This window comes from Carassius gibelio, chromosome A22 (genome assembly GCF_023724105.1).
Source record: "Carassius gibelio isolate Cgi1373 ecotype wild population from Czech Republic chromosome A22, carGib1.2-hapl.c, whole genome shotgun sequence".
Classification (NCBI taxonomy): Eukaryota; Metazoa; Chordata; class Actinopteri; order Cypriniformes; family Cyprinidae; genus Carassius; species Carassius gibelio.
This window is the reverse complement of record NC_068392.1, coordinates 8,664,603-8,675,218: the sequence shown is the minus strand read 5'-3', so window position 1 is coordinate 8,675,218 and position 10,616 is coordinate 8,664,603. Positions and strand designations below refer to the sequence as shown.

Sequence of the window (10,616 nt, the reverse complement as noted above, 5' to 3'; positions counted from 1 at the left end):
TAACCAGAGACAACACTGAATAGTGTGGTCACATGCTAAAGTTGGCACAAGAGCAGCTGTCTACTTTTGTATAGCTACTTTACCACACCAGACGTGCATTTAAGAATAGAGCAACATTAACCTGATTAACAATGAGGCTTAGGACTGTTTCAAAACATTGCTAATAGATATATATTTGTAAATCGTGGCTGCTGCTTTAGTAAAATGTTTGGTCCCACTTTATATTAGGTGGCCTTAACTACTATGTACTTACATAAAAAATAAGTACAATGTACTTATTGTGTTCATATTGTATTGTAAAACACTTTTGCTGCTATTGAGGTGGGACAGGGGTAAGGTTAGGGAGAGGGTTGGAGGTATGGGTAAGTTTAAGGGTGGGTTAAGGTGTAAAGTATGGGTCAACAGTGTAATTATAAATGTAATTACAGAAATTAAATACAGATGTAATTACATGTCGTTTTTTTAAAATATAAGTACAATGTAAAAACATGTATGTACACAATAAGTACATTGTACTAAATTATTAATTAAAATGTAAGTACATAGTAGTTAAGGCCACTTAATATAAAGTGGGTCCAAATGTTTTAATGTTATAAATTGAATTTAAAAAGGTGTACAAACAATTTTCACTCAAGTTGCTTGTAAATTTGACAGTTAATTACAAAGAAATAGCAAATACCATTGATTTAAACATGAAAGTATGAAGTAGAGAAAGACTGAAATAGCATTTTCACGTAAAAAACATGTTTTATTATATAGTTTTTTTTATGTAAAAGTTTAACACATTCTTGAGTATTTAAATGAACAACCTACTTTAATGTGCATAATGTCACCTTACATAAAATTGTACTTTAATTCCAGCTGACCAGTTACGTTACTCTTTATAGACTGCAAACAAAATGCAAACGGCAAACAAAGATCTGTTTTTATAGATGTATTCAGTGAATGTGTCTGAAGTGGGACTCCAGATGGCTCTACTGGAGCAGTTCACACCCGAATCCTTCAGCTGCCCGATGGCCACGTAACAGACCAGCTTATATCGATCATACAACAGCTTCTTTATAGCCATCCTAATACAGTCGGACAGCTCTTTGGAGATGTCTGAGCATGAGCAGCTGTACTCGACAGACTCCAGTCTTTCATCAACAATGTGTTTGATTATTTCACGAGCTCGTTCAGTGGAGAAGCGTCTTTCTGGGATGGTCTGGTAGTTAATGAGCTTCTCGTCTCGGTCTGGTAACTTTTGGCCTTTCGGTTCCTTCTTCGTCTGGGTAAAGCTGCATCTCCTTGGGATGGGGATCTGTGATGATGTCCTGCTCTTTCTTTGAGGGTCTTCCTTGGACATTTTCCATCTTATGATGCTTTTACTTTTCTCTTGGGGTCCGTTCGACTGTTTCTCCTCTTTCTTGTTTAATTAGATACATAAATATAATTGTTACTGTCATTTATCCAATGAAAAGGTATATATGTAGCATGTATGTTACAGTCATCTTTCTTCTTTTAACCTTATGCTTACCATTAATTTGATTATATATACAATAAAAACAGCAATATTGTGAGATATTACAATTTAAATAACTGTTTTCTATTGTAATACAATTAAAAATGTCAATTATTCCTGATGCCAAGCTGAATTTTCAGCATCATTATTCCAGCCTTCAGGATCACGCTACTTCAGAAATCATTATAATATGCTGATTTGATGCTCAAGAAATATTTCTTATTTTTATCAATGTTGAAAAGAGTTAATATTTTTATAGAACCTGTGATACATTTTTTCCCTTTGAGTAGAATGCTAAAAAAAGAACATTTATTTGAAATATAAATCTTTACCATCATCGTTTTATGCATCCTTGCTGAATATAACTGAACCCAAACATGCATATTACAGATTAAACAGGTTTTTATAGTTAATTTTATTGTTAAAAAACCTAATGTCAGATTATCGCTAAATTACAATAATGAGAAATAATGTCATATAAAGATTTTATTTTGAATTTGCAAATATTCTGTTAATTTAAATCAAGATTTTGAAATTTGCCATTGTATTATTTAATATTCATTGTTTACAATCCATCAAGATTAAATCAAGTTTATCTAACTCAGCTGCACCAAACTTTAAACCATTAACCAATTTACATTTAAATTATTTGAACAGTTTTAGTTTTATAGTAAACCTTGAATACAATTAATCCTGTTATGTGAGAAAGTCTTACCTGCATGTTCTTTCTGTAACAGATGCTTGGCTAAACTTCTTTTAGTTTGTGTTCAATGGATAGAGGCACCAGGCTTTAAAATCTAAGCGGAGAATGCGACACAAGCTCCTCCCCCTGCTGAAGCTCTGTTTGACTTGTCTAAGAATCATAAATCTTATCATATTTACCAGCGGTATTCATTCCGGCTGCTGGAGTTCAACCGTGTTTTGAGATGTTATAGTAACACTGCTTGCTGCTGAGAAACGGTTCCTCAAGTGTACAATTTATTAAAACACTTTCCTTCGTGATTCACACAATCACACAACAATCCCTCGAGGAAACTCCCATTATTCATGAGTGGCAGAACATTATGCTCCAACAAGAATCATCACACCAGAGAAGATGAGAGGAAGCATCAGTACACATTCCCCACAGCCAGTTTGAATCACATTTGCATTTTGCTTTAAAAACACTGGAGCGGAAAGAAAAGCAGCACGGAAGAAAAAAGAAATTATATTTTGCTTCAAGAAAATGGTTTTAAAAAGTAATAATAATATTTCTTTATACAGAATATAATTTCTTTTTTTATTTGCTTTTGGGGGGGATGAACCCAAGATGAACCCAGACTATTTCTAAATGTTGTCCACTAACAAATATCACTGATTTTAAAAACCCTTGTGCAACACCATTAGAGATTTTACAGTATTCAGAAAGTTTATATACAAAAACACAGGTACATTATATATATATATATATATATATATATATATATATATATATATATATATATATATATATATTGCTACATCGAGTTCATATTGTCTAACATTCAACAATTCACAATACGTTCTGGTAGAAGTAACGCCTGATGTCAGTAAGGCAACAAGAGGACAGACTTAAGAAGAAAAACAACAAAACACCAGTTATTAGCTTTATGACATTGTGGAAATGTTCTTTGGAAACTAATGGCTCAAATAGCTCAGTGCCCCAGTAACGAAAATATTATTTAGTATCGGGAAACGGACTCTAGATATGCTTGGAGGAAGTGTGCTTTCTACTTCAGGTCCAGGACCATGGAAGCGGGGTTTTCCAGGTACGATATCCACAGGTTGGAGAAACGACACATGGTTGCTCCGTCAATGATCCGGTGGTCGGCAGACCAGCTCACATTCATGATGTGTGCTTTCACTACCTCGCCCTTGTGGTTGAACCGTGGCAGCACCTGTGGAGAACGCACAAAATTAGGCTGTGTTCTAATAACTGGTGTGCTGCTTTGATGCCTGCGTAGGCAGCATACTAACTGAAACAGAACCTCGTTGGTTTTGAAAGATGTATATCTGCAGCAACTCAGTGGGTCATAAAACTTGCACTGTTTGCAACTGATTCCAACTGAGTTTAGCGTTAGCATGTTGCTAAGCTAACTGAGGAATAATTTAGTATGCGTTACACAATATAGACAAATATTGGGCAACATTAAGTACAGTGACTATTCTAATATCTTATCGTGTAAATAGTAATGTAAATTCGTCATATTGGCTTTGTCGTCCATTTTTTTTTTTTTTACACTAACCTTGTTCCAAAGCATTATGGGATTGGCTAAACATATATGTGGTTCTATGTAACTTAGTTCTTAGCCAAAATTCTCTTACATCTTAGACGACAACAAAAACCTTTTTTAAAAGCCTTTGTATTGGAGCGCGCTTGTTTTTCCTACATATGTACAGAATGTTGCATACATATGTTTTGGAAAAAGAGCTGTAGAGAAAATATATAATAAAATATATATATATTTCAAAGGAATCCAACGGTGAATCTCAATCTCAACAAACATCTAAAAACTAGGAAAATGTATTACAATGCTAGTATAGAAAATAGTATGAATGCAGCAAACTGGTCCACCAATATCGGAAAACAAACCAAAATATGTTTTCCGACATACATGCTAATTCTCATTTCACACACTGAAATTTTATTGCTAAATTTTACCTGGATCTTTCCAAGAGCACCAATGGCAACCTCAGGCGGTAATATGACCGGCTTTGCGTAGGTTCCTCCAATCTGTCAACAACAACGTTGATGCTATGTAATTTCCTCGTGTAGCTACACAGTTAGCACTACATTACAATAGCAAGCAAAGTTCGTCCAGCAGTTCTTAGCTTACCGATCCAATGTTTGAGATTGTGAACGTTCCTCCCGTGAGGTCGGCGGTCCCCAACTGCCCTGCCGCTCCCAACGTCTGCAGGCGGTTGAGCTCCACCGCGATTTCAAAGACACTGAGCATCTGTACGTTCTTCACATTGGGAACTAGAAGTCCTTGACTGGTATCCATCGCCAGTCCGATGTTATGAGCAGCCTGGAGGAGGAAGAGCAATCAATGATCTAGCTCGACTGAATTCAAAGCATCTTTATTTAGATGGAAACGGTACCTTGTAGGTGATATTTGTGCAGTTTTCATCCAAAGAAGAGTTGAGAATGGGAAAATGGAGGAGAGCAAGAGATGCGGCCTGTTTGTGAAGAAGACACTTATATTAAAACCAGGCATAATTGGAGTTTTGCACCCCACAAATCAGGTTTATACCTTAATGAAGAATGGCATGTAGCTGAGCTTCACTCCTCGTGACTCAGCCAGGCCTTTCAGCTCTGAGCGCAACCGGACCAATAAGCTCAGATCCACTTCATCCTTGTAACCAAAGTGAGGGATCCTCAGTGCTGCTGACATGGTCTTTACCATCGCCTTCTGAAAGCCTTTGTTTGAAAAAATCGAATCAGTGACAATTCTGCAAATCATGCCGTTCACACTTGATTTAAACTTAACGTTAGCTCGTTGATAAGCTATCTGCACAAAATTATAGTATGCGTTTTTTTTTTTAACTTAAAATAGAAATACTGTGTAAAATGAACTAGATTGAACTACAAATTTTAACATCTTTCTTGTACCAAGTGAATAAACATGTAAAATCATAATTTTGGCTCTATCGCCAATTTTGGATTTTAACGTAATGTATTACGTGATTTACTAAGCGTACATTACTGTTAAAATAGACTTAACTATTGCCTTCTGAAAATCTTTATTACAAAAGAAGAAAAAAATCTTGCAGGTCATGCAAATCGTGTTGTTCACAACTGATTTCAATCGAGTTTAATGTTAGCAAGTTGCTAAGCTAACTGCAAAATACTGTAGTAAGCATTAAAATATATAACTTTTTTTTGTATTTTTAACCAAATTGAACTACTCCTATTAATATTTCTTTACGGAGTGAATAATTTTGCTTTTCTTTTTACATTTTATACACTTCGCAAAATCGCAATGCATTATGAGATTGACCAAACAATGATTCTGCCTTACAGTAAAAGTTTTCTGCTGACAATTATAACCATCGCCTTTTGAAAGCCTTTGTGAGAAAATTTTTAATTATGCTGTTTGCATAGATTTCAAGTGATTTTGAGTTTGACGTTAACATGTTGCTAAGCTAACGTTAAAATGCATAATACAAAAATTGTGTAAAATTACCTAGATCAAACGACTCGTTAATATTTTTCTGCACTGACTGAATAATTACATACAATCTTCAAATTGGCTTTTTCACAATGTATTATGGAATTAGCTAAGCATGTATTTGATTCTAGTCTTAAACATAGTCTTCTGAAAGTCTTCGTTAAAATAAAAAACATGTTTTTATTTTGTTAAAAATAATGATCCTTGCCTCAGGGCCAAAAACTACTGCTGACAAAATTTTACCCATCGACTTCTGAAAGCCTTTGTTGAAAGTTTCACCAACTGAAGCAACTTCTGAATCAAAACACACAAGCAAACAAACCTTTAATGGGTTCAGTGTGGTCTTTGCCTGTGAAAACTGGTTTAGGGATCACAGGAGTGGATATACTAGGTGGACTCGTCTTCTCTTTGGGCTTTGCAGCTGGAGTTGAAGGTGCTACAGCCGCAGGAGGAGGAGGACGAATCTCCTGGAAGGGTGCTGGGGGTAAGATGGCCCCCGTCTGTCTGGCTATGAAGTTCAGGATGTCTTCTTTGAGAATGCGGCTGTCTTTTCCAGTGCCGACGACTTCGCTTAATTTAATCTGCGAGGCAAAGATTTTTATGCAGATGGACCTTTTTTCTGAATTTCATTATGGAGAAACAGCACAAAAATCCCCAGTAGATCTAATATGCTGCACACTTCACCCTCACCTCTACTTGTGGCCATAGCAACACCACTATATTCTCCAACTACGTGATGCTGACAGGCTAGCTATTTATCTAACACTCTCTAAAGAGGATGTATGACTGTCTATATAGATACAAGCTACATCTCATGACCCTGATTTAAAGGGCTTCTGCACTGCTTAGCAACTTCCAGTGCTGTGCAAGAGTTTATGACCCCGATGACAATAGCTAAAGACCACCTCCCACTGATGCTGACGCCATGCTCTACTTTAAATCACCTTAACGTTTCGGGTGAAATTGAATTTTCAGTGGGAAAATAATGTAGGGAAGGGCTTGATTGAATGCCTCAGTATCTGATTTATTTACTTTATATAATTTTTTTTAATTTTCACAATATAGTGTTTATCTAAGTTTCTGAGAAACAGAATAATTTAATAAATAAAATGTATTATATACATATATGTTACATTAAATATCCTGTTCAAATGTATGAGATTATGAAGAAAAACTTTAAAGCTGAGGTCTGTGCAATATTATATATATATATATATATATATATATATATATATATATATATATATATATATATATATATATATATATACACTAATAAATAAATAAAAATTAACTTTAAAACTGGTTTTAGTACAAGATATATTTTTATATAATACATATATTTATTTTATAATGAAATGTATTGCTAAGTTAAAAAGAGAATTCAATGCAAAGGAATTTTTTTTATATAATTTAATATTATTTATATAATGTGATGTATATATAATTTAAAAATAAAAAATATAAAAAAACGTTTTTGCTTACTTAAAATGAAGCTGAACTGACAAAATATAAATATTATATGAGAAACTGAAATGTAAAAGCCTAAAAAATAGCTACGTTGACTTGACAAAATAAGCTGAAGTACTAAAATTACTAAAACTAAAACATTAAAAAAATCGAAATGAAAATATCTTTAAAGGCAAAAACGAATATAAATTACAACAGCACATTACAAAACAAAATGACAAAACCTTAACTAAAATGAAAATCCAGAAATATAAAAAATAAAGCTAATTCAAAATATTAGTAAATAAATACTACAATAAAATGTAAGTACTAAAATAACACTCAATAAGTTTCATAGGTAAATTATATACTTAATTGATAACTACAAATTATATATTTAAGTTATATATTTATAGTATACATAATATATACATTAAACCTATATATATATATATATATATATATATATATATATATATATATATATATATATACTAATATATATATATATATACTAATATATATATATATATATATAAAATCAAAAACACACTCACACACACGTATGCATTCACACACACAAACACACACAATTATCTTTTTAACTTTACAGATATCAAACAAGACAAAGACAAATCCAAGACGTACATTGTTCTCCATGGCTAAGCGTCTGACAGCGGGGGTGGCCTGAGTCTTGTGACCTTTGATCTCCTGGTGCGTGTGCTCCTCTTGAGACACGGCGGGCGTCTCCACCACATCCTCCTGAGGACCCTCCACTGCAAGAGCCAGGGAAACACTGAATGACTCCATACTAAAGGTCAAGTCCTTATACTTATAAAACTACTCTCAATACTTACCTTGACCTGCCTCCGTTTCAATGTCAACGAGGGGTTTGCCTACAAGTGCAATGGAATCAACATCATAGTAGAGTTTCCGGATGAATCCATCATAACGGCTGGTGATGGTGACAGATGCTTTGTCACTCTGGACTTCACAGATGCTGTCGAACTGAGACACTTTGTCGCCTTCTTTCACATACCTGACGATGACAAACAGATAATGATGATGACCTCTGCTGGTAGAGATTTGTAGGTGTCAAAAAAAAAGACATCAAACTTACCATTCTTTAACGGTCACCTCCATAATGCCCTCTCCAATATCTGAGAGCTTGAACTGCATAATAGGTCTAGCTGCAGCTGCAATAAGCGACAAAGTGATTATAAATACATTCTTCTAATTACGAACACGGAGATGTTCATAACAAATGTTAAAACTCACCATAGCTTGTGCGAAAGAACCGATGCTGTTGTCCAGCGATGAGGGAATGGGAGTGGGGTCGGGATACAAAGCAAGCTGTCTGGAGTGTTGAGCAGCAGTGTCTGTGCAGGCGAGCGGAGACCTAAAAAACACATGAAACACGACAAAAACATGAGTCAGTCTTTCAGTGTGTGCAGCATTTAAACTCAATGGCACTGCATATCCTCTAAACTACAGCAATGAAAATAATCACTGACGATGATCAGATTAATGTCTTGAAAAAGGCTGTTTATAACTAGTTACAATAGGAAGAAGAATTTATTTCACATAATAACAAATCACAAATATATGCAAATTTATAGATAGATAGAAAGACATAAAATGTTATGTAAACAAAATGTTTATAAATTATATGGACTATAGGAAACTAAATTGTTATACATTTGAAGCTACAAATAAATACTTTTTACATTTTACATATTTTATAAATATCAATACATACCATATATTAACTAATTATTAATACAATGTAGACATTTACACTAGCCTCTTAGTATTTGGACTAGACAATCAGACTGCTCGCATACTTTTTAATGCCTGAGTTTTAACAGTTTACTTGGTGTTTATATATTGGTAACTATCCACACACATCATGCAGGTTCAGTGCTTCTTCAAGTGTTCATAGCTGCAGGCTGCTAGTTCCTGAAGTCCTTCCGTTTTAAGGTCACTTACAAACGCTGAATTGCAACAAAACGGACTCTAAATGTCACTTGTGAACTTCGTAAGTCGTTGCAGTTGTAAGATGCATGCAAAATAAAAGGCGAAAACATACCAGGCGTCTCATAAACGCGAACGGAGCCCGCACAGTGACGACGGTCGCCATCTTTCCCGAGCGATTTAGTGTAACCGGAAATGACGTAGCACTTACGCCCCGCTGCACTGACCAATCCGAGAGCTTTTTTGGCCAAGGGTAAATATTTCGAGAATATTTTAATAACAGAATATTTATAATAAAAGCGAAAACTTTGAATAGAACAAACAGATAGAATAAATTATATAATAAGCAGTTCAATAAATTATTCAACATTAAAGACATGTATAAATGGTTAACTATAAATACAAATTATGCAATGTTATATTATTAAAAAACACAAATATTATTTAAATACATCAATTCTTAACTAAAACAATAACAAATAAATAACTAAAGATAGGACGGAAGAAAAAAGAAAGAAAAAATGAAATAGTTAAATACGAAAGTAATAAATATATGTTTTAATTGCTGTCTTGGCAAGGTTGAACTGAAGAGGAAGGTCCATCATCCAGCGAGAAATGATTGTTAGACAAGCTGAGATGTGAGCAGCTATCATCGGCCCATGTTTCTGAATGACAGAACCTATGATGCCATGTAGACAGAGAAAAGAAGTGGTCGAAGAACTGAGCCCTGAGACACCCCAGTAGCTAGATGTAGCACCTCACATATCCAAGATATCTCGAAGGACCTTTCTGTAAGACTGAAACCACTGGAGTGCGGTTCCTGAGATGCCCTTTGTCAGTAGGGTTGACAGGAGGATCTGGTGGTTAACCATGTCAAAAATAGCAGACAGATCCAGCAAGATAAGTATTGAAGACTTAGAATCCTCTCTTGCCAGTCTTATGGCTTCAGCAACTGAGAGCAAGGCAGTCTGGTTGAATGTCCACTTCTGAAGCCAGACTGGTTGCTGTCGAGGAGGTTGTTTTGTGTGAGAAAGGTAGAGACTTGATTGAACACTTTAATAAATAGACATTTAAGTGTTTTTGCAATAAAAGGAAGAAGGTTATGTAGTTTTCTAAAAGACATGGGTTAAGGTTGGGTTTCTTAAGTAGAGGGGTTATACGAAATTGTCTAAATGTTGGGGAGAAAACACCAGTGTGAAGAGATGTGTTGATGCGGATGAGTGCAGGTACAACTGCAGGAGAAATGGCTTGAAGGAGATGAAATGGAATAGGATCAAGCAGACAGGATGATTAGAAAGGATGAGTTTGGAGACTTCTGCCTCCATCATGTGAATGAGTGGATGTTTACTGGTAAAATATGCTAGACAGATTGCGGGGCGAAAAATTGTGCACTGATAATTTAATTTTATTAATGAAGAATGTGGCAAAGTCGTCAGCTGTTAGAGTTGATGGAGGAGCATGTGAGAGTTGTCAATTTAGTTATGATAGTATGTCCTTTTAGC

General features: G+C 34.8%; 2 protein-coding genes across 3 annotated transcripts; both read right to left on the bottom strand.

Moving 5' to 3' along the window:
• Positions 1–50: 50 nt before the first annotated feature.
• On the bottom strand, positions 51–1,702 carry LOC127942688 (dynein light chain Tctex-type 5-B). The gene has a single exon (XM_052538562.1). The coding sequence runs from the start codon at positions 1,343–1,345 to the stop codon at positions 875–877; it is 471 nt and encodes a 156-aa protein (XP_052394522.1). The 5' UTR covers positions 1,346–1,702; the 3' UTR covers positions 51–874.
• A 755-nt stretch (positions 1,703–2,457) lies between these two features.
• On the bottom strand, positions 2,458–9,354 carry LOC127943418 (lipoamide acyltransferase component of branched-chain alpha-keto acid dehydrogenase complex, mitochondrial-like). Of its 2 annotated transcripts, none has more exons than XM_052539888.1 (11): positions 9,230–9,354; positions 8,419–8,539; positions 8,261–8,336; positions 7,998–8,179; positions 7,789–7,916; positions 6,014–6,272; positions 4,774–4,940; positions 4,622–4,699; positions 4,357–4,548; positions 4,182–4,253; positions 2,458–3,417 (listed from the first exon to the last, which is right to left on the bottom strand). In XM_052539888.1, the coding sequence occupies exons 1-11, from the start codon at positions 9,278–9,280 to the stop codon at positions 3,250–3,252; spliced, it is 1,494 nt and encodes a 497-aa protein (XP_052395848.1). In that variant the 5' UTR covers positions 9,281–9,354; the 3' UTR covers positions 2,458–3,249. The 2 variants fall into 2 exon arrangements, with proteins under 2 accessions (XP_052395848.1, XP_052395849.1); XM_052539889.1 differs by lacking the exon at positions 9,230–9,354 and adding an exon at positions 9,047–9,193.
• Between the last annotated feature and the right edge of the window lie 1,262 nt (positions 9,355–10,616).

Bases quoted from the DNA above. Each gene is read 5' to 3' on its own strand.
- LOC127943418 (XM_052539888.1), bottom strand. From the start codon at position 9,280: ATGGCGACCGTCGTCACTGTGCGGGCTCCGTTCGCGTTTATGAGACGC. The intron at 8,337-8,418 runs GTGAGTTTTAAC...CGCTTATTGCAG, and splicing joins GTTCTTTCGCACAAGCTATG to CTGCAGCTAGACCTATTATG. The intron at 4,254-4,356 runs GTAAGCTAAGAA...TGTTGTTGACAG, and splicing joins CAATCTCAAACATTGGATCG to ATTGGAGGAACCTACGCAAA.
- LOC127942688 (XM_052538562.1), bottom strand. From the start codon at position 1,345: ATGTCCAAGGAAGACCCTCAAAGAAAGAGCAGGACATCATCACAGATC.